At 39.4% G+C, this 27,281-nt stretch overlaps 2 protein-coding genes across 2 annotated transcripts; one reads left to right on the plus strand and one right to left on the minus strand.

Moving 5' to 3' along the window:
• Positions 1–6,898: 6,898 nt before the first annotated feature.
• On the minus strand, positions 6,899–16,769 carry Mcm7 (minichromosome maintenance 7). Its single transcript, XM_028308727.1, has 9 exons — positions 16,586–16,769; positions 15,463–15,631; positions 12,579–12,731; positions 11,838–12,004; positions 11,067–11,233; positions 9,824–9,935; positions 8,774–8,872; positions 7,656–7,776; positions 6,899–7,113 (listed from the first exon to the last, which is right to left on the minus strand). Exons 1-9 carry the CDS (start codon positions 16,732–16,734, stop codon positions 7,033–7,035), a joined length of 1,218 nt encoding a protein of 405 aa, XP_028164528.1. The 5' UTR covers positions 16,735–16,769; the 3' UTR covers positions 6,899–7,032.
• Positions 16,770–21,254: 4,485 nt separating this feature from the next.
• On the plus strand, positions 21,255–27,278 carry DNApol-alpha180 (DNA polymerase alpha catalytic subunit). The gene is made up of 10 exons (XM_028308726.1): positions 21,255–21,372; positions 21,487–21,687; positions 21,803–21,987; positions 22,073–22,309; positions 22,434–23,066; positions 23,210–23,401; positions 23,649–23,906; positions 24,135–24,264; positions 24,352–26,802; positions 26,964–27,278. Exons 1-10 carry the CDS (start codon positions 21,357–21,359, stop codon positions 27,188–27,190), a joined length of 4,530 nt encoding a protein of 1,509 aa, XP_028164527.1. The 5' UTR covers positions 21,255–21,356; the 3' UTR covers positions 27,191–27,278.
• The last annotated feature ends 3 nt before the right edge of the window (positions 27,279–27,281 follow it).

Genomic DNA, 27,281 nt, shown 5'->3' on the forward strand with positions numbered 1-27,281 from the left:
AACTTTTTAAAATTGTAAAAAGTTTCGGCTTCTAAAACAGAAGCCAAATTTTTCAAAGGATAAGCCCAACACTAAAAAGTCCTGCATTCAAAACATAAAAGGACTTTTCGAAATAATAACATTGAATTTACACCTTCCTCTGCTTATTATAAGGCCTAAAATTAATACACAATATTGAGAGACGAAGGGAGGGGATCTCCCAAGGAACGTCGCAAGCGCAGCCTCACACGCAGTTTGAAGGCTTTGACTCTTAAGCGAGGTTTTAAAGGATTAAAGCGATACCGTTGATAAATAAAGACGACTTCTTTAAATAAAGATACGACTTAAGTGGTATTAATACAATACTAGTTTTTACTTGCATTCCAAAAATTCAGTTTGTCACAGATCGTTATAAATTAACCCAGCAAACGTTGCATGTTTTGCAACTGGGGGTATGAAAACTGAAAAATGGTTTACGTCCTATTTTCAGACTTACTAATATTACATATATTATATACATTATAGACAGACTTAGAATATACACAAAAAATACTGTAGTTTCATCAAAATCCGTAAGTTTTTCCGTAAGAGAGTAACACATTTACAATATTGTTAGCTTATTGGTACCTTGTAAAACATCGTGTGGTTTAGGACCAACATTTTTAGTTGACAAAGGTCGTCAGACGTCAGCTGAGCCTGAGACCGACAAACTGCAGACATAACAAGCTGTCGCTACCAGACCATAATAGACATAGACTAAAAAGTACAGAAGACCCATAACTTAAACTTTAAGGCTGAGTTGCACCACCTAATTTTGACCATAACTATGTATAACGATAACCGGTGATTTTTCTATGAAGTTTGACAGATTTTTGACGGTTTTCAAAGTTAAAGTTAGATGGTGCAGCCTAAGTAATGGGTTTTCTTTAAGTCTTAAAGGGTCGTAAACAGCAAAAATTAAGCCTGGATTGCACCATCGTACTTTAACTTTGACAAACGTCAAAAATCTGTCAAACTCCACACAAAAAACAACGGTTATCGTTATAGTTACGGTCAAAGTTATGTGGTGCAACTCAGCCTAAGACCTACATAACTTTTTACGTTGCAGTTTTGAGTTACCTACATACGAGTAGTTTTACTTCTACACATCCACATCCACGATAAGTCACCAACAATGAATTGTACTTGGTATCAACTTAAAATGATCTCAATCGGCTGTAGAATAAAGGTTTACCTACTTCGAAAGAGAAATAAATAAACATTAAACTTATTCAAGCAACAGACCATCAAACAGAAGCGGCATGACTTCAAGACTCTTACATTTTATGCCTAAAGTAAGGAATGATTTTTTCCTAGTGACTAAGAAAAATGACCTACACCACTACCTTATACAATGGGGCAATAAAGCAACGATTTTTGTAACTTGTACCTAATTCATAATGCTGCCTGCTATAAGTACTTAACGCCTCGGCCAATGATTTATCAATTTTCAAATGTGAGCTGTGTGCAGAGTCCTGTAACATTTTCATTGCATAGTATTTTGCATTTTTTTTAAGATTAATTCCATTGGCGACATATTCGTCTGTGGGTTCCGACTTTGTTTTAACATCATCTTATTTGCACTATTTTTGCAGGACGGAAAATCTTTTGCTTACAAATTCATACATTTTGCCTCCATCTTCACCTCACCACCAAGGCTAATGTAAAAACGCTTCTAGCAGGCTCAATGTAGAGATAATAGGAATGAGTTTAGGAAAACTTTCGTTAGACATTAACGACTTGCAACTTCGTACATTGCGTGAATCGTAGTTAGCTGCCTACATTAATTATGTATAGCTTAGAAAAACTTTACTGAGATGGACGTTATATCTTACGTATCTTCTTCTAACAAACAAATTGCAATACTTTACATGTTTCGCCACTCGCTAAGTCGCGACAACTTTGTTAAATACTTAGGTACATGAACTAAATATCCCGAAACTTTCTCCATTCTGACACTGCAGTGAGCTTTTGAAGTTTACTGTAACGATGTTGTATCTAATTAAGAAGGCTTTGATATTAGGTACCTTAATGTAGATTTATTCTATTAAACAAGTTTCAGCAAGGCGGTCGCGGATCTCTCCGTATGTAAAATATGTATAGGCTTTTCATATTTTTTCTATCATAATTTAATTTTTTTATAATCTTTCCCGTTTTTTTTACACTATTAGCTCACTATCACCCTAATTCTAGAACATAGAATCGTTGGACGACCGATTAGAATCCTCCAATAATATCTACGATAATGTGCTTTGCAGGACCTATTTACATGTACCTACCTATTAACAAGTGAAATCCAATATTCAATTACAAAGGAATGTAATATTGTAAAGTCTCTTTTCAGTGTCGTGAATATAACCGAAAATGCAGCCATAATAAAATTGAGCGTAGGAGTATGCCCATAAGAAGAGAACCCATTGTATGGGAATGGGGAAAACTCAAAAGAAAATTCATGATAATTCTACGTACTCACTTGTTTGATCTGCAAACGCCTTGGTTCTTTGATCAACAAAGGACACAACACCCAGTATTATAAATTAAGTAAAAGTGTTATTACCATGTAACGAAATTGACAAATATTTATGTTTGACGATGCAAACGCTGGACAAGCTGTTTCTAAGACAATATCCATTTCCCCAACAATGAGGTTTAATTATTTTTAAAAGGAAAACAAAAGTATCATAGCTTGCTGCTTTAATTTCTAAGTAAAAGCAGACGGCTCTATCTAGTCTCTAAAACTTCATTACGAGTTTACTTAAAGGTAAATAAACTAACGATTCACACTGTTCATTAAATTATTTATTCGTCACCAGTTCCAACTTCCGTCAATAACTTATTACGTTCGATTCGAGGCCCTGACTGACTCAATGTCCTGCTGTTCAGGCTTCCATAATCTATTATACATGCTACGTGAGACAACTCCAAGGGCAGTTCGTAGGGCGGGCGGGACAGGTGAGCGTGGCACGCGTGAACTTCCCGGGGACACATTAATCATTGCCGAAACTTCTCGGCATTTGTGCAAGAAAATTACTATTTTCCTGGAAAACATTTGCTATAAATTGTCTTGGGACAAAAAATATTTTCGTGATTAATTGTTATTATGCAAAAAACGTTTAATGGTCCAAAAGGTTTTAGTATTAACGTACCATTTCAACTAGGCACTTGAATTTTTTTTAAGCTGCTGGTTTTCTTCAACAATAAAACATCGCGTATTTAGTTCTTCCAGTCAAGCATGCCAGTAATTAAATTGAAGTTATTTAAGCTTATGTAGCAAGTTTCTAATTCAGGCATACCTAGGTTTGTAGTTTCATCAATATTTGGTTGCTTAAACATAAGAACCCAACTATACTGGCTAAAAGGCTATGATTTGTGATTTACTTTCCTACTATACAAAGTTCAAGTTTAAGATTTATACGAGCATTGCCATCTGCAGCGTCAACAAATCACCATCTCGACGCGATTTCCTCTATACAACCTAATTGAACCCGAGCCCTGCTTAGCATTCCTAAAGCGGCGAAACAACAATAAAAGAACAGTCCGCCTTAACAAGTTTCAATCACACCCCGCATTTTTCACATCCTCGGTAGGCCCTGACCTCGACCGTAAACTCGAATTATTATAGAAGCCTCAAAAAAGGGAACTACGTGACGCGGGTACTGAGCCCCAAGCCGGCTACGACAACCTATTACATAATCATATTCATGTCTCGTTCGCACTTACTAACATTTAGGGACGTGAGAATGGAACGGCGTCACGTATAGACGTTTGAAGCGAGAAACCCTCGTTTTCAGGAGGCGCGTTGTTGAAGGGCTTCACCTTTGAACTTTTCAAGCCTTTGGAGATCGGCTCTCTTTATACCTATCTACTTAAAATGTTTTGATCAAAAACGGATTTATGCAAAGGATTAAGATAAGAAAGGTTTTGACAAGATCAGAATTGATAAGTTTCTTAGATTGGCAAATTACTTATCTAAAGAGCGTTTCAGACTTGCTTTTTTTCCGCGCAGAGATTAGCTTATTTACTTTTTAATTTACAAGCCGCCTTGTGTCCAACATACGTCTCGTACGAGCATAGGTAGACGCTGAGGCGCTATAAATACGCTTATGGTTAACAGGAGGAGAATGTCAAATGGCATTAAGTTCGCCTTATATACCTACTGTGTTTTATGTGCACATAATGTCTTTGAATAACTATAAATATAAATAACTCAAAGGTGACTGACTGACTGACTGACATAGTGATCTATCAACGCACAGCCCAAACCACTGGACGGATCGGGCTGAAATTTGGCATGCAGGTAGATGTTATGACGTAGGCATCCGCTAAGAAAGGATTTTACGAAACTCCACTAAGGGGGTAAAACGGGATCCACGCATACGAAGTTGCGGGCAGCCGCTAGTTAATAATAAGAATACACGGCACTTGAAAAGAAAAACGAAACGAGAGGGGAGTTCACACACTTTCGATTTATGTCAACGGAAAATGCGGAAATGAGGATCATAAAAAACCGCTTATATCTGAACGAACCAAGTTTTTGTGTCTATAAGATCGATTCGATACACAGTAACATTTTCAACTGATAGTTTTTCTCAGAAAACGAATGGTTTACAAGTTACAAGTTTAAAAGCTGCATCGGATGGCCCGAGGGGAGTCGGTCTGGCAGAAACCAGCTGCTACTGCATCTCTCGAATAGCCTTCTACAAACTTTGCGATTGCACCAGCTGCTAGGAATATTGTTGGATTGGTAAAAATAAGTGGTATAAGTACGTTGACTTCAATGCAGTTGTTTAATTTAATAAGTACTAAGAGCTATCTATGTTTTAANAATTGTAAAAATAATAGGGGCGCCACGATTATGGTGTGCCTATTTTTTGTGATTGTTTATTGGTCTTCGTGGAGTAAGTAAGAGGTGTTAAGGGATAATAACCATGTTCTCGGAAATTCAGTATTAATTTTGAAACAATAAGAATAAGAGTAGATAGGTATAGAAAATTGATTTGTGTGAATTGAATGGAGTGTATTGAGCAGACTGTATAGATATCTAATAACATGATATCGGAATATCCCAATTTCTCTGGAATACTAGGTGTAATATTAATATTCCGCGGTCGAAGCCAGCACGCGTGGTGAATATATTAGGTCGTTTTGTACAACCTAAAATAGGTATGTTTGTGTCGGCACTTATTGACCAAACCATAACTATAATTATCTACTCCCTCTTTCACATTCAGCAAAGGTAGATAATTCGAGTATTAATTTCGTTTACGTTCCACTTCAATACTTTCTCAATATCTTCAGACGCTATCTCACTAAAACCAAATTCCACATTATATCCAGCTCAATAACAGAAGGATCACATTTATATTTCATATTTCATTACTTCACCATCACGTACGAGTATCAGAACCAATAACAAGCCCACATCAACGGTTACAAATTACTGCAGCTCACCAACTTTATGACGGGGCAATCGTAACAAGGAAAGAGTGCGGCAATAAAAAAACGAATTCGTATTCTCGGGAACAATCCGCTCACAAATCTCGGGCTACGTCTGCCTTTAAGTTATTCCTTTCATAAGCGCGAGCGGGGAACAAATTAGATTACTTTGCGTGTGTACGGCGCGGGTGTCTTACCGCGTCAAGTTATGTTCACTTACACTGCGTAAACAAAACAAATTATCAATTTAAACGTTGTAAAGTTTAAGGGTTCGTTTTTCAGTCACCTGTAAGCGTTTATTCCCGATGTCCCCCACTATTTGTCCACCACTGGTGGACATCGAGAAAAAAAGTTGCAATGTCCACCAGTGGGGGACAGCGCTACTGAAATCTTCCCGTTGGGCCCTACTGGTGGACACTGAGAAGAAATTTGTTGCTCTGTCCCTCAGTGGTGGACATCGAAACCAAAAAATTTCTGTTGTCCCCCACTATTATATTTGTGTTCATGAATACAAACATTTTAAGTAAATCTTATACTAATAATTATAATACATACATTTTTAATATAGTTTAAAACAATCCTTAATTTATACTGACGCCCCTAGGAAGTGTGCATTAATCGGAACGGTTTTGTCATTTTTAATTTTTCAAGTACCCACAATGTTCATGTTATCAGAAATTATTGTGTCGGTAATGTTACTATTTTGCACTTATATTCTGTAATAATGTCGGAAATTGCAGGATCTAGTTCACGACAAATTGAAAAAGTTTACATAAATAGAAAAGGTGGGAAAGTTCTTTTGCTTGCAGGCCATCAATACACTTTAAAAAGAAAGCATAATAGTGGATTACAAGTATGGGAATGTGTGCATCGGAAAAAAATAAGATGCACTAGCTTAATAAAAATAAAAGTATAAGTAACTTACACTATTAATATCAACGCAAAGGGTTGACCTTCGCGTTGATATTAATAGTGTAAAATATAAAAAAACTGAGAATTATATTTTAAAAATATTTATTTTTTAATAATCACGAAAACAAAACAAATAGTGGGGGACAACGGAACTTTTTTGGTTTCGATGTCCACCACTGAGGGACAGAGCAACTCATTTCTTCTCAGTGTCCACCAGTAGGGCCCAACGGGAAGATTTCAGTAGCGCTGTCCCCCACTGGTGGACATTGCAACTTTTTTTCTCGATGTCCACCAGTGGTGGTCAAATAGTGGGGGACATTGGGAATAAACGCCTGTAAGCCTGAAAACCAAATATATTCTTGTTTTGTCTGAAATAAACTAATAAATACACGAATATGCCTTCTACCACAGATTAAAAGTATGTAATAAACTCTTCTAATATTGCTTCTAATTCGACATTGAAAGCATTCAAAGTTTAACTTTTTAGTAGATGTGACTATTTTAATGTATTAAAATTAACAAAAAATAAGACGAAATTTTGTCCAAAAAGAATTTATTATCAAATACATAATGCAACATTCAAAACACACTTAAATCTAAATGCTTCATTCCACTTATAATCGAGTCAGGCACACTGGTAAGTACTTAATCTAACGCGGAGTGACACTACATGAAGGTAATCTTGGTCCTCACTTGGTTCACTTGCCAGACGTTCAAATTCTCGTATTGCTCGATGCAAGCATCCACCTATGACAATAAAACGTGCAATTTAAATTTTAAATGCGTAAAGACACAAACAGATACTGATATTTCAAAATAAGGTATTATAGGTGGAAATTTCAACCCTTTCTGCAAAATTAATGATGAAAATATGACGTGCAATAAATACCAATTGCTGTAAGTGAGCAACCATGTATGGTTTACGTAAAAGTAGGGACGAAACCACAGCAAGGTAAATAAACACTGTGGCATCTTATGTAATTGCAATAAGGGCGAGTTTGCAATAAAAATGGGTAATCTGATGTACTGTGGTCTGTGCATATCCTAACTGGTTGTTTTTATGATATTCATAGCAGCATAAGTTGCTCAACATCACACAACATTCATACACTCAGCCTACTAAAGGCAAGTAAAATTGTATGTTTTTTCAACATTTAATGCATGGGGGGTGAGAATGTGTTCCAAACAGTAGATTTTCTAAAGTCGGGTCCAGACGGATGTAACGCGTAATGGAATGCATCGTGTAATGTAATGGAAATAGTATGGGACTTCTATGAGGAGTTCCTTACCTGATCGGGCTTGAAGCCCTTATCGACGCAGCGCTCGATGACGTCAGCGATCTTCACAGTCTTGCTGGAGCCGGCCACGTCACGAACGATCGCGAAGATGCGGTCTGTGGCGCTGATGCCCCTGTGCGTGATAATAAACAATTTAAATTGAGCCTTATTGAGTAGGCCACAGAGAAGTAAATAGAGATTCAAGAATAATTTTATACAGCGCTATGTAGTAAAAAATAAACAAAGCTTGCTTTATGTATGGAAAATAATCCAGTCCAAATTAATGCAAACAAATATTTGTAGGAAAAAATACAAAATAAATAATGGAAACTGCTTCTACCCCCGTTCCCATCATCTCATCTGTGTGGCCAGGATCTTTAACTTGGCCGCCAATTAAGCCCAAGTAATGCATAATAACTCAGTTGTGGAAAAAATACATTTTATTTATTTATTTTTATTGGGTTATCAACATGAGATACAGTATTAAACACAACAAAAACTAAGCCAAAAGTCTCTAGCTAACTGCTCCCACACAAACGATAACCACAGCATGTATATTAATATAATGTAAGCAACCCGTGAATATTACACAATACAATAAAATAATTACAACTTTTTATTGGACCCTTTTTATACGCCCCTCAATTTCTAGTCTTAAGAGCNGTGGATTTCTTCGAAACTAAGCAAATACAACTACTAGTTCCTTCATCAATTTTATACATAATAGTAATATCTAACGATTGAATTAATAAAACAGGGATGTCCGCTTCTAAGGCAAAATAAAAGACTGTGCAACGCCATCTAGTCAAAAGCAAAGCTTGCTCCTCTGTGGTATGGATTATAAATCCAGTCCAAAGTAATGCAAACAAATATTTGTAGGAAAAAATACAAAATAAATTAAATAATGGAAACTGCTTCTACCTCCGTTCCCACCACCTCATCTGTGTAGCCAGGATCTTTAACTTGGTCGCCAATTAAGCCCAAGTAATGAAAACTAACTCAGTTGTGGGAAAGTTAATTTTTTATTGGACCAATGTAATTAATTAGAAGAAATTAAGCATTGATGTCCCTCAATTTTTAGTCTTTAGTTAGTTGAGCATAACAATAATGATAAAGGAAGCGACACGCACCTCTGTACATTCTCCTCCACGTGCTGGAGAGATTGTTTGGACATTTCCACGAGGCGGATAGCTTCTGTGACGTCCTCCTTCTCAACCACATCTGATAACCTAAAACAAATATAATATGTAAATGTTCAAAAGGACTGATAAACTGCAATTTATATTTACCTGTTGAGGGATGGTATGACGTACGAGATGTGGAGATAAGTTGGAATATAATTCAGATCACTGTAGTTTAATTAACTCTGTCACTTGCTAGTGCCTAAGACAGTGGCGCCAACTAGTAAATGTTTGTCACTTGCCAGTGGCGTCCACTTAGGTTTATGTATCTCCCGTCTATTTTCAATTTTGACACCTGATTTTAATGAAGGTATTCTTCACATAGAAAATGTCACTATACCTGAGCCGGGCCAGCGCGGTGGAAAGACGCAGGATGCCGAGCAGGTTTCGCGCCGACGTGAATGTGACGTCACGCGCATTGCGTGCTTCACGTCGTAGCTCTACGTACGATGCTGTGGGATAAAGGCCAAATTANATTCAATTTTTTCAGCACATCGAAAATCTGCTTTGGCGCGAAACCGCACCAATGCCGCGTGACAACTGCTGTTCGGTCTTCTTTATGCGTCCACTACATATTTAAAAACAAATAAAATTCAAAACAGTGCACATTTTTAATTTCGTTAAATATTCTAAATTCTAATTCAATAAATATATTTGAGACCTTCATTCAAAATTCAAAAGTTATGATCATGTGACAGAACTTACGACCAGACTAGGTAATATGTAAATGTTCAAAAGGACTGATAAACTGCAAGTTCTATTTACCTCTGAAGCAGCAGCAGAGTTATCGCATTTGCACTCACCAGTTGACGCTAATGTCAATTACTTTTTTGTCACTTGCCAGTGTTGCCAGGCCAGTGTAGTGTAAATGCAACTGCCCGAAAAATGCGTTTTTTTTTTCAAGTTACGTTTTTTTTATGTAGCTCCAGTGTATTTTCAATTTAGATGTCAGAATTTAATATTCCCAAGTAGTTCCTTACATAGTAAATGTCACCATACCTGAGCCTGGCCAGCGCGGTAGATAGACGCAGGATGCCGAGCAGGTTTCGCGCCGACGTGAATGTGACGTCACGCGCGTTGCGGGCTTCACGTCGTAGCTCTACGTACGATGCTGTGGGATAAAAGCCAAATTAGTTAAGTTTGTAATGCTGAGAATATGTAAGAGTGAAAGCACTCTCCAGTGGTGCCAACTGTTAAGTATAAAAACTATAGCTCCTATTATATCAGAGAATATCTAACTGTGGAGTAACACACTCCACAGTTATAGCCTGACCAGGAACATAAAAACCCTGGCATAGAGGTGCGTCAATTGCATTTGATAGTGCAACACTGAGTACAGTCGTACCTGTGTTAAATTAATAGGCTAACTTTATGTATCAGGATTCAGGATTACGGGCTAATTTGATATTTTCATAAATTAAAGAAAAAAGATTATATTATAAGTGACCTGGTTTAAATAAATTAAATGAAACCATCAATCGAGCTAGTAGGATTTATTTTATTATTCATCAATAATCAAATTCAGAACTTGAATATTCAACTGCAATGTCTGCTCATGAACGCTTCAAACTCGGTACTTCTTTCCTAATTATTCCAGAAAATTCAACACTTACAAAGTGACAAAAAACTTTAAAATAGGTAGCTGAAACAAACCACAGCTAATTTTCATAGTGGACTGTACTACACGCTAAACATGCCAGTCAATTTGACAACCTTTGTCGGAAACATTATTCAATGAAAATATTGTTCGAACCCTTAGTATTTCTCTTCGACAAATACTTTAACACATTGTGAACTACTTTTCTTTCACGACTATAAAAAGTTTTTAGCAATTTAATTCAGTAAAATCAATTGCACACATTTAAAATAAAGTTTGTTTACACTTTGGCAGCAATTTATTGACATGCAAGATGACATGTCGATGAAGTTTTCAGTTACTGTTGCCATTAAAAGAAATGAGTACCATTAGTTTTCCGCAACATGGCGAGGGATTTTATGTTCCTGGTCGGGCTATAGATAAGTTTGGCCGGCGCAGGCCGGCGCTCTTCCCAGGTGTATGATTGGGTTACAACATTATGTCAATGTGAGAAACTGCCTCTTCAATAGGAGACCTGTGACCAGACCTGACATGGATCCAGTATGAGATACCTGAGTAGATTTTAGGATTTATTATTCTCAAGAGACAAGAAAATTATAGCTTAGCTGTGTTGTACTGGGTCTGTGTTCGTAGGCTGTTACTCACAGACGATGTAGTTGGCAAGCTCTTGCGGCACGAACGGCTGCTTGCGCTTGGTGAGCGCCACGTAGCGGCGCACCAGCCGCATGGATAACGCGCGGACCTCGCTCGGCGGCTGGCTCGAGTGTTGATGCACGTACGCTATGTGCTTGGCCAGCTCCAGATCTTTCTCTCTGTAGACAAAGTGATATGTTAAATGCCATTTGATACCATTATAAAAAGTATTTATGTAATTTTAAGCTTTCAAAACACATCTGCTATTGTTTCTGTGTGGCAATACAAGACGGCGACATCGTTATGTCAGCAATTCAATATTAGTTAATGCTACAGTTAATAAATTGACATACTTTTTATAAGCAAGGTAAGGTATGACGGCACTAATTTCCGAGCTCAACTGGATAGGTTTAATGCATTTTGCCAGCTCATTAAAAGGATGTCAATTTGCTGTGGTGACAAGTAGCCCGGTCTTTAGTCTAGTCACCTGTTGGACTCGTCCTAGATGAGCCTCAGTAGTACCAACCCTAAGCGAGCCGGGTTGGCGGCTGCTAAAGCCTGGTCCGTGAGCACGTAGAATCCCGTCCAATGACCCCAAACTACCCATCCTTATCGCTCGCGCGTAATTATATTGCTGTCGCGACTTTGCGACGCGCGCCCGCAGTGAGTGTGCGAGCGCGACAGGCTTTAGGATTATTTATTTATTTATTATAAGTAAGTGTAAGGGCAGGGAAGCGACACGTCACTGTGCACCCTACGACGCTGGCAATAGAGCACACTCGCCTGTTGGGCTTGTCCTGGATGAGCCACAGCAGGTCGAAGCGCGACAGCAGCGCGGCCGGCAGCTGGATGTTCTGCTCGATGGTGCGCTTGGGGTTGTAGCGCCCGTACGCCGGGTTTGCGGCCGCGAGGATCGACACGCGCGCGTTTAGGCAAGTCATTATGCCCGCCTGTGAAATGATCAAACAATTGAAGGTTGACAGAAAGAAATAATAAAAATGTTATGTTGATAGTCTATTGTTTTTTTGCGTTTCATTTCTTTTCTTTTTTTTTATGCTCGCCACAGGCGATTCGCGATTGGCGAAACAATTGAAAGTATTCCAGAAATAAAATGGTGCTGATAGGATTTTTTGGACTTCTAATAAAAATTAAATGGAACCTCTTTTTTTTTATTCAAGCACTTAATTTTGTCGATTCTCTAATATTAACATACGCCTACTCAAAATGGTAAAGTTTTTGCGATATGGTAAATTATAAAATACTATAACATACAACCCAAAATGTTACTGGAATCATCATGAACGTCATTTAGTCTACTGCAGGAGCACGACCATCTAATTTACTTAAGGCAAACTAAAGCAGAATTGGTTATACGGGACTATTCCCACCTCTCGTTTTCACCGCTGCAACTCCTGTGTAGCCAGGATCTACAGCTTGACCGCCAATAAAAACCTAACCAGTGGAGGTCAAGTTTGACCTGGGTACGCTATGAGTTCATAAATAGCGTGTTAATCCGTGTTATACCTTGGCGATGGAGATGGTCTGCTGCTCCATGACCTCGTGGATGGCGGTGCGGTCGGTGTCGGCCATCTTGTCGAACTCGTCGATGCAGCACACGCCTTGATCAGCCAGCACCAGCGCGCCGCCTTCCAGCATCATCTCGCCTGTGAACGGGTCCTGCGGAGTGGAATAGATTGTGACGTGAATAACATTTTTAGATTTGGCCAGACTACCATCGAACTAAAGTCGCTCACATAGCCCGACGGATTAGCAAGCTGAAATGGCAATGGGCAGGGCAGTACGCAGAACTGACGGCCGATGGGGCAGCAAGGTTCTGGAATGGAGGCCGCGTACCGGAAAACGCAGCGTGTGACGTTCACCTACAAGGTGGACCGACGACATCGTAAAGGTAGCAGGGAAGCGCTGGACGCAGGCCGCTACCAATCGATCAACGTGGAAAGCATTAGGGGAGGCCTATCTTCAGCAGTGGACGTCCTATGGCTGAAATGATAATGATGATGATGAGACTACCAATCTCTTCTTGTCGTGTCGACAACAAACCTACAGTGTCAGCCCAAAACTCCACCACAAGAGTAGCGGAGTACCATTAGTTTGTAGAAAAACGACAACACATTTCAGCCAAAAAAAGACCATTGCTGAACATAAACCATTCTGAATGAATACCAAATTGGCGTCTCTAAGCACAAAAATGTTTGATGAACATTAGTTCCACTTCCTAATGAAGGTTGCAGTAAGTACCTGGATACAGGCGGCGCAGGACCATTCGTTGTTAAGTTCTTGGGAGAAAGGTCTTTGTCCAGTAGGTACTTATAGTCGTTGTCTTTTGATTGAAAAAAGGTACTTTATATTGGGTTTGATTGAATCTCAAACACAGCGGCTAGCAGTGAATGTCGTATGGTTAGGGCATGCAATTCGGATATCCGGATATCCATATTATTCGGATATTCGCCAAATTTATTATTCGAATAGCATCTACATAATTATTCGGTTTTTTCGAACAATACGAATACGGCTTTTCTATTAAATCTTGTAAAAATATCTGACCTCAAACTACTTAAGCAATGTTAATAATGTTAAATAAAAGAAGAAAACGTGTTTATGTGTGCGTGCACCTGGCCTGCACAATCCCCTGACTGAAATCCTATTGAGCATGCCTGGGATATGCTTCAGAGAAGAGCTCTTAGGAATTTCCCTGAAGATATGGTGTATGAAAACCAGCTTTTCATGCATCTTAGCAGGACTTGGGACAGTATCCCACAACAGGATATTGACCCTTGTTTTGAGTATGCAGAACCGCTGCAGATGTGTCAGGAGAGTCTTAATAGGTGGATCCACGGATTATTAATTTTAAGTTTTCAACAATTTTTATAAAAAAAATAGTTGTTTTGTTTAGGTTTTGATGTTTCAAAAATAAAGTTATGATTTGTTTGAGGTTTTCCTCAAGTTTCTTTTTTTATTTTACTTTGGGAGAAATACAAAGACTTTTAAGGAACAGTTAATAACAAAAATTAATGAATCTTTGCTGAGGTATCAAGTCAACCAAAAATTTGGCCGATAACGAAGACTTGGAAACGTCTGTTAGGGTGGAGATGGCGTTATTAGATCAAGGCGGTCCAAAAAGCATTCACCTACAGCGTGTTTATGATTTTCTACTTATAATTCCACCTACGAGTGTCGAAGCTGAACATTTTTTTTCAGCTAATAGGTTCTTTTGTGGTGAACAGTTTCGGAGATATAACATCTCCCTGCCTAACGCCTCGCTGCAGAGGAATCGCCCTCGTGCTCTGGTCCTGTACTCGGACCGACATGGTGGCGTGTTTATACAAGCACTTCAGCACCTCGATATACCGATATTCAATACGGCAACGCTGGAAATACTGTAGCACTGCCCAAGTCTCGATCGAATCGAAGGCCTTCTCATAGTCCACGAACGCCAAGCATAGTGGTAAGTTATACTCCTCAGTCTTCTGATTTATACTAACTGACTGATTAGCCTGACGGATTAGCAAGCTGAAGTGGCAATGGGCAGGGCACATAGTACGCAGAACTGACGGCCATTGGGGCAATAAGATTCTGGAGTGGAGGCCGCGTACCGGAAAACGCAGCGTGGGACGTCCACCTACCAGGTGGACCGACAACATCATAAAGGGAGCAGGAAGGCGCTGGACGCGCTATGTTTTCAGCAGTGAACGTCCTATGGCTCAGATGATGATGAGGTTCTTTAGTAATAATTTGAGATGTTTAATGAATGATACGTTAGGATTCTCTCAGTTTCTTACGTTCGCGTTCCTATTTTCTATACACAAGAAAGTAATTTTTTTTTTCAAGTAGTAAAGTTAGATGATTGTAATAAGCAAAAATTGATCCGAATTAAAATGATTATAGACAAAAAAGTGCTTATTTAATTTACATTAAATTGAAAAAAGCAGTATTCGAAAAAATCGTTTTATCCGAAGTATTCGAATACCATAAATTTTAGTATTCGAAATATTCGAATACCAATATCGGACGAATAATGCATGCCCTACGTATGGTTAAAAAATGAATCTTAACAAAGAATAACTTTATACAGCAGTCTTGTCTAAATCGTTTGTTCTTCTTTGAATATTGTACTGGCTGCGCGGCGCCAGGCGGTCGCTGTAGCGAGCGGCTGCCGCGGGCCCCGCCGGGTCCGGGACAGTACCTTGAGCACCATGCCGGAGGAGCCGCGGCCCGTGGTGTACTGGCTGCAGGCGGTCGCTGTAGCGAGCGGCTGCCGCGGGCCCCGCCGGGTCCGGGACAGTACCTTGAGCACCACGCCGGAGGAGCCGCGGCCCGTGGTGTACTGGCTGCAGGCGGTCGCTGTAGCGAGCGGCTGCCGCGGGCCCCGCCGGGTCCGGGACAGTACCTTGAGCACGGCGGCCGTGAGCCCCACGCCGGAGGAGCCGCGGCCCGTGGTGTACTGGCTGCGCGGCGCGAGGCGGTCGATGTAGTTGAGCAGCTGCGACTTGGCCACGCCGGGGTCGCCCATCAGGCAGATGTTGATGTTGCCGCGGATCTTCATGCCGTTGGGACGTCTGCCGAGTGCCGAGAGGGTGTTAAATTAATTTCGGAACTGGATAGTCAAGTTAAGGTCAAGAGAAGGCTTAAGTGAAACGGTAAGCGATGCAAGCAACGAAGAGCCTACAATTTATAATAATTACAACGGTTTACGTTAAAACTTGCGCGTGTTACGTCAGATGCTGGCGAACGCACAAGCGCCACGTGAGCTTAGGCTCACATATTTATTGCACCGCTAGTACATACNTTTTTTTGAACACGAACCATTATTATCAATAAAAAATTGTTACAATAATATTTGTAATTAAAAAAAACATGTTTTTTGTTAAATAACACCTATACAAAATATTTCTCTAAAAGTAGGTTTTACTAACTCTTCGAAAAAAATCGATAGATAAATCGCTATGGTTTAGTTATGTGACATCTCTAAATCTTTCAAACTCGAAACGTCATACGGATCATCTTACGTGAAAAAGACTATAAGGATCGATGTTAGGGACATCACTAGTCTTTTCAAAATTACGAGTATATCAGCCTACTTTTTCATCGTGAGGAATTAATCATTGATCAATTTTGGCATAGAGATAGATACTTAACGACGGATTAGCAAGCTGAAGTGGCAATGGGCGGGGCACACAGTACGCAGAACTGAAGGCCGATGGGGCAGCAAGGTTCTGGAGTGGAGGCCGCGTACCGGTACGCAGGTATTTAAGAGAAAGAAATAAATCTTAAAAGAGGGAATAATAAATAAGTAACCATTTCTGTAACTGTGTTTTTCTTTTCAATTTATAATTTATTGTCTACCGGTCTAGTTTCAATCAATAATTGATGTTACTAATATATTGCATGCGGTGTTTACCTTAAATTAATTATGCATTTAGTTATTACCACTATGGCTGTATGTATACTGTGTAAGCATCATACAATTTCTGGTAAACCAAATAAAATAAATAAATAAACTATTATCGTACTTATCAACTCCTCCAACCAATAGCAGCAGCAGCGCTTTCTTGACGTCCTCGTGTCCATATATCTCGGGCGCCAGGCTGCGCGCCATGCGCGAATATAAGTCCTCTTCCGCCAGTTCTGCCAATTCTTCTTCTGTTAGAGCTTCAGCCATCTCGCTCTCGTCACTCTGGTTGAGGCAGGTCACACCCTGGGACATGTGGGAAAAATCGGTTAAAAGTTTTATCACCACAATAACGTAGTAGACACTTGAAATTCAAGACATTTTTTGAAATCACTCATTTCTAGCCCTGAAAAATCAGTTAACTGAGTTTGCGACCCAATGACATCATAATTATTCTGTTATAGCACTGCTCGGTTTTCTCACTGGTGGGTGTCCACACCCTTAGTGCTCCAGCACTAAGCGAGCAGTGCTTGCAGTGCTAAACGAAACCAAATCAAGAGGCGGTTTTACTAGAGGCGTGGGGTGTGCGTTGAAGACTGGCGCACGGTTCTAAGGGGTACCGTATGCCACTGGTGCATTGCAGACGGGCGCTACACAGGCTAGAGCCGCCTCTGCCAAAATCTATGAGAAAGTCACGTCTTATCTCGCCGCTGCAGTACAGCGACGNGCCTGGTCCGTGAGCACGTAGAATCCCGTCCAATGACCCCAAGCTGCCCATCCTTGTCGCTCGCACGTAATTATGTTGCTGTTGCTGGACAGGATTCTACGTGCTCACGGACCAGAGCTGCAGAGGTGGAATTGTGTAAAGCAATCGTTTTCATTTGACAGTTCATAGCGTACGATAAAGTCAGATAAACAAAGCGTTTGACAGAATAATCGTACGTTATGAACTGTCAAATGATTACGATTGCTTTACACAATTCCACCTCTGGCTTTAGTACATACAAGCCGCAAATGAATGCCCGTGGCATGCTCCCGCTTCTCTCCGCGCGTGTGGTAACTCGGAGCACGTAGCACTGTGCTGCTCTATTTTTCTATCCAGACACGCAAGTTTTAGAAGAGGTCCTATAGTCTTTTTCACGTAAGATGATCCGTATGACACTTCAAGGTTATCCATATTACGCATACTACATATGCAGAATATTTTTGAAAAAATATTTGTATTTTATTAGCAATATAATAAAAAAAAATTAACTACTTGTCTTGAAATATATAGTAAAATCTGAGTCTATTGATTATATTTTAATTAAATACGATGTAAAAATATTTTTTATTTAATGTACGCAATGTGTGAAACGGNTGGCACTTGGTCGGACTGCAATGTAAGATAGATATTAGATTGATCAAAGGTCTGAATCTGAAAGTATTTGAACGTCGCGACGCGGTGCAGCACTACACTGCACGTCACTACGCAACGATGCTCGCTGCAGCGCGATCTTAATACGACACTGTTATTCTAAGCTTTTTTCAGAGTCTATCTACTCACATTCCATCTACTCTTACTACACACGATTTGCATTGCGTTGGCGCCAAAATTATGTGCGCAGAACACTTTAAGGTCAGCCCGCATTTAAGTGGCGATGCGCGGCGAAGATAAAAACTAAAATATTTGTGAATATCAAGCAAGAGCTGTTTCATGTGTAGATAACTCTTTTTTTTTTAAAGGGACACTTGTTGGTAGCTTGAGGAGCTTTTCCAGCTGCAATTAAAATACTAGCATCCATACTAACATGTTCTTGTATTTTAAGCTCCTGGAACTTCTGGAACCTTGAGCCTCTAGTTTGCAGATGCAGTTGTCCTGAGGCCTTGTTGATTCGGCAGTCTTCAGCAGTACAAACAGGTGGTGGCGTGAACTGTAGGGAACGGACTGGCTGGTACGTCTCCGCACCGCAAGCACTGCAGGAGTAAGTGGCTACCACCAGCAAAGGCTTCACGTCTGTGCACCTTGTGACGATGCCTGAAAATTAATTTAGGATTTTGTTAAAAATTATTGTGGTCCGTCCAAAAGACAATGAATGAGTTGAATAAAGATTTCATTTTCATTTGCTTTTTGTAAAAGTTCATAATTATACAGGGTGTTTGTTAAATGGGTATATGAGCCGACATTAGCCCATGTTAACATGGGCATATAAATGGTATGGTGAAGTCAGAAAATTGATATCTTAAATTTAATTATTTTAATTTTTATACAAATCGGATTTTATCAAATTTATTTTGTATGAAAATTTTAAAAATTTAAATGATGATATCAATTTTCTGACTTCACCATACCATTTATATGCCCGTGTTAACATGGGCTAGTGTCGGCTCATATACCCATTTACCTAACACCCTGTATAGGTTTTATAATAACTGAAACCAGGGTATTTGGGAAGGCAACTTGGATTATAACATAAAGTAACAAATGAAATAAGCTGTAGAGAAAATAATAATANGGGCACTTGGTCGGACTGCAATGTAAGATAGATATTAGATTGATCAAAAGTCTGAATCTGAACGTATTTGAACGTCGCGACGCGGCGCATCATTACGCCGCACGCGCGCACGGTATTAACTAGGCAGCGATGCTCACTGCAGCGCGATCTTAACACGACACTGTTATTGTTCTAAGATTTTTTCAGAGGCCATCTACTCGCGTTGATGGCACCAAAAAAAAGTGTGCAGAAATCGTTAAGGCCAGACCGCATTTAAGCGACACTGCGCGGCCATTATAAATATGCCCGCGGCTTCACCCGCGTGAAATTTAGTTTATCACATATCGTCATATATGTTATACTGGGTATAAACAATAATACTGTAAAGTTTCAACAAAATCCGTTCAGTAGTTTTTGCATAAAACAGTAACAAACATCCAGACATCCATTTATAATATTAGTATTTATTAAGGGCCTTTTAATAAGTGTATCTCATTTTTGAGGGTCTTTTCCAGCTTCAATTAAAATACTAGCATCCATACTAACATGTTCTTGTATTTTAAGCTCCTGGAACTTCTGGAACCTTGAGCCTCTAGTTTGCAGATGCAGTTGTCCTGAGGCCTTATTGATTCGGCAGTCTTCAGCAGTACAAACGGGTGGTGGTGTGAACTGTAGGGAACGGACTGGCTGGTACGTCTCCGCACCACAAGCACTGCAGGAGTAAGTGGCTACCACCAGCAAAGGCTTCACGTCTGTGCACCTTGTGACGATGCCTGAAAATTAATTTAGGATTTTGTTAAAAATAATAGTGGTCCATCCAAAAGACAATGTTGTTAAATAAAGATTAAATTTTCATTTGCTTTTTGGAAAAGTTCATAATTGAGGTTTTATAATAACTGAAACCAGGGGTGTTAGGACAGCAATTTGTATTTTAACATAAAGTAAAAGATGAAATCAGCTGTAAAGAAAATGTAATGATAAATTACCTCTCACTGTGACAAGCTTGCCAATGTGTTCTGCTTTCACGTCTCTGATTGGCACTGACTTTGAGGAGGACATGTCTTTGAAGTACACCTCGCTAAAATAATTACAAAAGTTTATTATTCTTATCAAATAAGTTAAGGATTTTTTTTTCACCATCAAGGTGCACCATCTTACTTTAAAAAATGACAAAATTTTATAAAACTCCATACTAAGAACACACCAGTTATTGTTATAGTTACAGATAAAGTTAAGTGGTCCAACTCAGTCTTAGGGTCTAAAAATTATATCAATTATAGTAAATATTCTGTTTTGTATGCAAGTCAAAATCTTACAAGCGCCTGATAAGCTCTGGTGGATATCTGTTTCTGGGGTCCCTCATCTCTCCAGGGATGCGGTGGTTCCTGGCCTCCAGCATTATCCTGTGCTCAATGTAGACATCCAGGGCATCTTTTGCTGCTACCTGATAAGGAAAACAATATATTTACAAATGTGTGGAATGCACCAACAAACACACACACTTCGGACAAATTGTAATAATTTTCTTTCCTTCAAAGGTAAGTAAAAGTTGTTAACAGTAAGAACATTGTCTTCTTTTAAAGAAATACCTCTCTGTGTTTGTAGTCTGGCAGCATTTCATACACCACGTCTGAAACCATATTGGTGTACCGCCTAGTGTTTTGCTTGACAGCATCTGCAAGTTCTTCATTTGTCTCATGTAAGTCATCTAATTCCACTATGAACGCAGTCTAGAATAAAAACAAAGTATCATTAAAAATTAGACAAAAACAATACAAATATAGGTTATCTGCCGACTACTTCAAAGAAATTTACCTGTTCCCTGTGCGCAAGTCTTGTCAATTGCTCGGAATATTTAAAGTTTTTATTCCCTTCATCATCAGTTTGGCAGAAATCTATGAAAAAGTTCTTGAAGGTTTCTGAAACAACACAAGTATTGGTTAGCTTTAACGGTTTGTCGGGCTAGATGGCTAGATGAGCGTAAATTAATTTTTGAAACCATACCTTTGTCGGCTGCATAGTCTCGCATTGCCATTGTGATTGATAATTTGCAAGGAACGAGTAATTATTTAATTCAAAAATATTTCTATCACCACAACACACACAACAACAGCCGCGTTCAATTTTTTGACAGATGTAAATTTGGCGCGAAATGCGCGACTTCTCTTTTTTTTTTAAACTGGCATTGGCACACCAGTAATTTCGCCACAATTTACTAATGTCGTAACTATAGCCGTTGCATTATTTAGTATAGTCTATGGTTCACAGCTGTTTGTAATGTCATTTTTGACAACGGATTTCGCGCCAAAGTAAACGTCAAACAAAATAGTGTTTTGTGGTTGTTGACTTGTTGTTCGGAATGAAAAATACTGATTAAGTGCAAAATATTGACTCAAATAATAGATATTTCACATAAATATGGCAGATTCTATTGGTAAGTGCTGATACAGTTCAAATAATTAAGTATTACACGTATTTTCATCTTATAACCTTCTTGAAATAAGTCTTATCTTTTCCTGNGTTTCCTGCGTTTTTTCGTAACTTTTAGCTGGGCAAAGGGCCAAGCGGCAGAAAGTTGATAAACATGGTCGTATGTCGGCGCTAGAGAAGCTAAAAGCTCTCAAAGGCAAGGGGACCAAACACAAATATGATGTGGACGAAGTTGAGAACGTTTACGAAACTGTAGATGAAAGGGAATACACCGAGCGTGTCCTACAGCGTCAAGAAGACGACTGGATTGAAGACGATGGTAAGCTTATCTTGTTATTATTGAAATTCCAAACTGTATGTACAATCTGATTAACTAATTCATGCTTTTAGCATTTTACTTGAATGATTGAACCTTCTTAAATTGTATTTTACAGATGGTACTGGCTATGTCGAAGATGGGCGAGAAATATTTGATGATGATGAGATTGAAGACACCTATGTTGCGGTCAACAAAGAGTCAGGACGAGGCCAGAAGAGAAAAGCCAAGTTAGCAGCCCCGTCTGGTGCCAAGGGCAATATAAGGAACCTGTTAGGAGCTATGCCAGCTAAGAAGAAGGAGGTATGAATTATAAATCCCTTTATCTTGAAGAATAAGAATTTGGATGCTTGTATTGATTTTACACGAGATATAATTTTTATTACAGGAGGTTAAAATATCAGATGACAACATTTTGTCAGACATCATGTCTGATTTAGATGGTACCGCACCAGCTATCAAACCAAAGCCCCTGGTGCCTACCAAAACTAATACACTCACATCTAGCAAGAAAGAAGCACAGAATTACTTCAAAAGCCTGTCTTCTTCTGTAAAGAAACCAACAGCAGTCACAAGTACTAGTACTAGCAAGGAAAGTGCACCAATTGTCAAGACTGAAGAAGTTGTAAGTATTAAATCTTAGACTTTAATACTTGTTATAACAATTGTTTAATACTTAACTAATTTACACATAAATACTATGAAAATGTTTTTGTCTTTGTTTATAATTTTCTCTTACTTTCCCAAAGGCTACAAGTTCCAAAGAAGACAGTAAACCATTAACTGACAATAAAATCACCACTGACATACCAAAACTAAATGAAGATAAACCTGCACCAAAGAAACCTGCATGGAAAATAGACAAAGAGATCAAGCAGGAAATAGAGGATTCTGCTACACAACACATAGAGGAGTTCACATCCCAAGACATCGATTTTGATGATGACTTCAGCAATGATGCTCCAGCTGTAAAAGCCCCAGAGGTCAAAGAAGAAGTGCCTTCTGCATCTGGCGCCACCATCACTGATGTCGCTGATGAATTCCTCAATGAAGATTTTGATATATTCCCAGCACCAAAAAAAGAGTCTCCTAAAGAACTGAAGCCATTATCCAGTACTTGGTCTGAGCAGATGAATGAGAATCAAGCCTCAGCATCAATCCAAACTGATGGTCAACTGCCACTACAGACCAATGAGAATGGAGATAAGGTTCTGAGGTTCTACTGGCTCGATGCTTGGGAGGACCGCTTTGTGAAACCAGGAGTGGTGTACCTGTTTGGCAAAGTATATGTGAATCCTTCCAACAAAAAGGAAGGGTGTCTTTCATGCTGTGTTGTGGTGAAGAATGTCAATAGACAGCTGTTTTTGCTGCCAAGGGAATATGTGAGTATGATTAAACCAATGATTTACAATTATTTCATTTTAGGACCCTTAAAATAAATAAATAAATTAAGTCTTAGCAAAAAGGCTAAGGCGAGCGGGTGAGTAAACAAAAAAATTAAAAACTACATTTTTTTTTGTTCTAGAAATTGGATCCAATTACACTGGAAGGAACAGACCAAGAAGTGACCATGATGGATGTGTATGAAGAGTTTAACAGTAGTGTGGCCAGTGAGCTGGGCCTAAAGGAGTTTAAATCCAGGAAAGTTACCAAAAACTACTCCTTCAACTTGCCAGACATACCAGCTCAATCTGATTATTTGGAAGTCAGATATTCTGTAAGTGAAAAAGAACTATGCCTAACATTTATAATACTGAATTGAGAAAATATTTCAAAATCAAAACTCTTTCAATGCCATAAAATTTTATGGTCTCCCTCGTCTCTGGAAAATAAATTCATTAGACCATCAGTTGTTTCCAAGAGGTTGTGCATTGTTTGAACTGCTTTAATTCATTATTTTGCTTTCTCTACAAAACTGTACTGTACTGTATTCTTGATACACAATTTTTCTTTTCTTTTCACAGGCTTCAATAGGACCACCACCAACAGGCAAAAAGTATCTTACATTTTCCCACATATTTGGCGGGAACACATCATCCTTAGAGACTTTCCTGCTTGAAAGGAAGATCAAAGGCCCATGCTGGTTGGAAATCAAGCAGCCCGACAATGTTATGGCTAAAGTGTCCTGGTGCAAGCTGGAGGCTGCGTGTGAGAAGATGGAACACATCTCAGTCCTCAGAAGCGACACTAATCTGGAACCGCCTCCTGTTGTGGTGGCCACGGTATGTTTTCCTATCATTTGTGCCAATAGTCAATATCTTTATTGCATTCCATGTTGTACATAAGGCCTTCAAACATAGACCCAGTTGGGCACAGCAATATTGCAGTTTCTTCTTACTGCCTTTGGGCAGTTTGAATTTTCTATGATTTAAATTCATGCAAAGTTTTTTATAATAATACATACAGTGCTATAAATCCCATTTACTAAAACAGTTTTTCTCCTATTCTAGTTGAACATGAGAACTACAACTGACCCCAAGACTAGGAAGACAAAAATATTGATGCTGAGTTGTTTAGTACACAACAACTTCCCTATCCACAAGCCACCACCAAACCCTCCCTTCCAGCAACATTTCTGCAGTAAGTATCATACTTCTGTTATCTATTAAATCCATAAAATTCATTAAAATATCATTGTTACTAATAGTGATGTTTATTTCTTTACAGTTATGACAAAATGTAATGAAATCTGGCCTCTTGACTTGAAACAAACCCTCGCGCAATACAAAGCGACAAAACTAACCAAATGCGACACAGAAAGAGAACTGCTGAATTACTTCATGGTACAGTTCTGGAAATTGGACCCTGACTTAGTAATTGGACACGACTTGCAAGGGTTCCAACAGGATCTACTTATAGGCAATATCTTGGACCTGCATATCCCCAACTGGTCGCGGTTAGGTCGCCTCAAGAGATCAGTTGCTCCACAAAGAAAATACGCTGCAAAAGACGCTTTTCTAGGAAGACTTGTATGCGATATCAAACTGTCAGCTATGGAGCTTATTAGGGCAAGAAGTTTCGACCTGGAAACTTTATGTACAGATGTGCTGAAAATGAAAGAGGGTGAACGCGTCGACGTAGCTTTGGAAGACCTGCCACGTTACTACGAAAACAGCAGAGACTTGCTTCAACTCGTCTCCTTAAGCATGCAAGATGCTTCTTACATCCTCAAAATAATGTGTGAACTAAACGTGATACCTCTGGCTCTTCAAATAACGCAAATCGCGGGTAACGTAATGTCTCGAACGTTGATGGGAGGGCGATCAGAAAGAAATGAATTCTTGTTACTCCATGCCTTCACGGAGAAAAGCTATATCGTCCCCGATAAAGTTTATGGGAGAAAGCAGGTGGATGCCGATGATGACGACGAAAAAGACGAGGCGACTGCAAATAATGTGTCAAAGAAACAGGGAAAGAAGAAAGCAGCTTACTCTGGAGGTTTAGTTTTGGATCCAAAGAAAGGCTTTTATGATAAACTAATATTACTTATGGATTTTAACTCATTGTATCCTAGTATTATTCAAGAGTACAATATCTGCTTCACAACTATCAAGAGAAAAAGTACAACGGCCTCTGATGATGACGTAGCTAATTTAGTTCTACCTGGTTCTGGTACTGAATTTGGTGTATTGCCTACTCAAATTAGGAAACTAGTCGAGAGTCGTAGAGAGGTCAAGAAATTGATGAAGTCGCCGGATCTGCCGCCAGAGCAGTACATGCAGTATAACATCAGGCAAATGGCTCTAAAACTTACCGCCAACTCTATGTACGGTTGTCTCGGTTTCACACATTCAAGATTCTATGCCAAACCCCTTGCTGCATTGGTCACGATGAAGGGCAGAGAAATTCTGATGGATACCAAAGATATTGTACAAAAATTGAATTACGATGTCGTCTACGGCGACACAGACAGTTTGATGATCAACACGAACTGTTTGGACTACGATTCTGTCTTCAAGATCGGTAACGACTTGAAAAGGGAAATCAATAAAAAATACAAACAAATCGAGCTAGACATTGATGGAGTTTTTAGATATCTCCTGCTTTTGAAGAAAAAGAAGTATGCAGCTGTGCTCATAAGCAGAAACAAGAGTGGTGAGTTTGTGTTTCAGCAAGAGCACAAAGGGTTAGATATCGTGCGTCGTGATTGGTCGCAGCTCGCCGCCGAAGCTGGAAAGTTTATCTTGAGTCAAATTCTCTCCGAACAATCTGCAGATGAAAGACTGGAAAGCATACAATCGCATCTGAACAAACTGAAAGACGATCTGGTAAATAACAAAATTCCACTATCACTGTTAACAATTACAAAGCAATTGACTAAACATCCAAATGAGTATGCGGATAAACATTCACAGCCCCACGTCTTAGTAGCCCTGAGACTGAACAGCAAAAACAGTAGAAGATTCAAGAAAGGGGACATCGTTCCTTACATCATTTGTGAAGACGGTACTGAAAAGTCTGCTACGCAGCGAGCTTACCATATAGAGGAATTAAAAATTATGGATAATCTAAAAATCGACTACAAATACTATCTGGCGCATCAATTGCATCCCGTCATATCGAGAATATGCGAACCGATCGAGGGCATGGACCCGGCACGTGTAGCGGACTGTCTCGGCCTGGACCCGTCCGGGTACAAGCACATAATTAAAAAAGAAAACCAGAATTCAGAGACATTTGAAATTGAAAACGAACACGAAAAGTACAGGCACTGCAAGGAATTCACGTTCATTTGCGTGAACGAAAAATGTAAAACGACGAACAAGATAAGGGAGACGATAGTGAAGTTGGATAAGGAAAGCGTCACGTTTCTGGACAAGTGCCAGAACGATAAGTGTGCGGTGAGGCCTGTAGAATACTTGGCGTGTATTCAGAACCAGCTGACGCTGCAGCTGCGGGAATATCACAGCACGTACTATGCTGGCTGGCTGTCTTGCGAGGACCCGGCGTGCGGCCACCGCTCGGCGCGCCTTCCGCAGGCCTTTGCGGGCGGATACCCGCTGTGCCGCGCCTGCGAGAAAGGCGTCATGTTCCGAGAGTACACGGAGAAGGACCTGTATTTGCAGATCAACTTCTTCTTGTATCTGTTCGACCTGAACAAACATTCGAACAATTCAAGTGAGTAGTGTAAATTTGTATTTGCTATTTTTTATTCTCATCTAAAAAAAAACATTTTATTCAAGCCATTGACAACATGCCACATACATCTTGAGCTAACTTAGCTTCTAATAAATGGTTCTTCTGCTAGAGACATAAAATAATATTTGTCTTTATTTCAGAACTTCGACCGAGTCCTCAAATTACATCCGCGTTCCTAACCCTCAAGGATGTAGTGGAAGATTGGCTGTCCCACTCTGCGTACTCAATAATCAACCTCTCAAAACTCTTCAGATTCTTCTCACTGGACCCTAAAGCTGGGGACAAGCTGAAGTCTGAACCGATCGAAATCGATATTCTGCCCGAGACTGAACAAATAGATGCTCTGCTGGAAATGGGCACTTACTAATTTAACTCCTGCATCAATCATGTATTTTATTATAAAGATAGCTACTATATTTTAATAAAATTAAGGAATTAAATGTATTGAAAAGTAATAA

This window comes from Ostrinia furnacalis, unplaced genomic scaffold (genome assembly GCF_004193835.3).
Source record: "Ostrinia furnacalis isolate ACB-3 unplaced genomic scaffold, ASM419383v2 OfSCF2491, whole genome shotgun sequence".
Classification (NCBI taxonomy): Eukaryota; Metazoa; Arthropoda; class Insecta; order Lepidoptera; family Crambidae; genus Ostrinia; species Ostrinia furnacalis.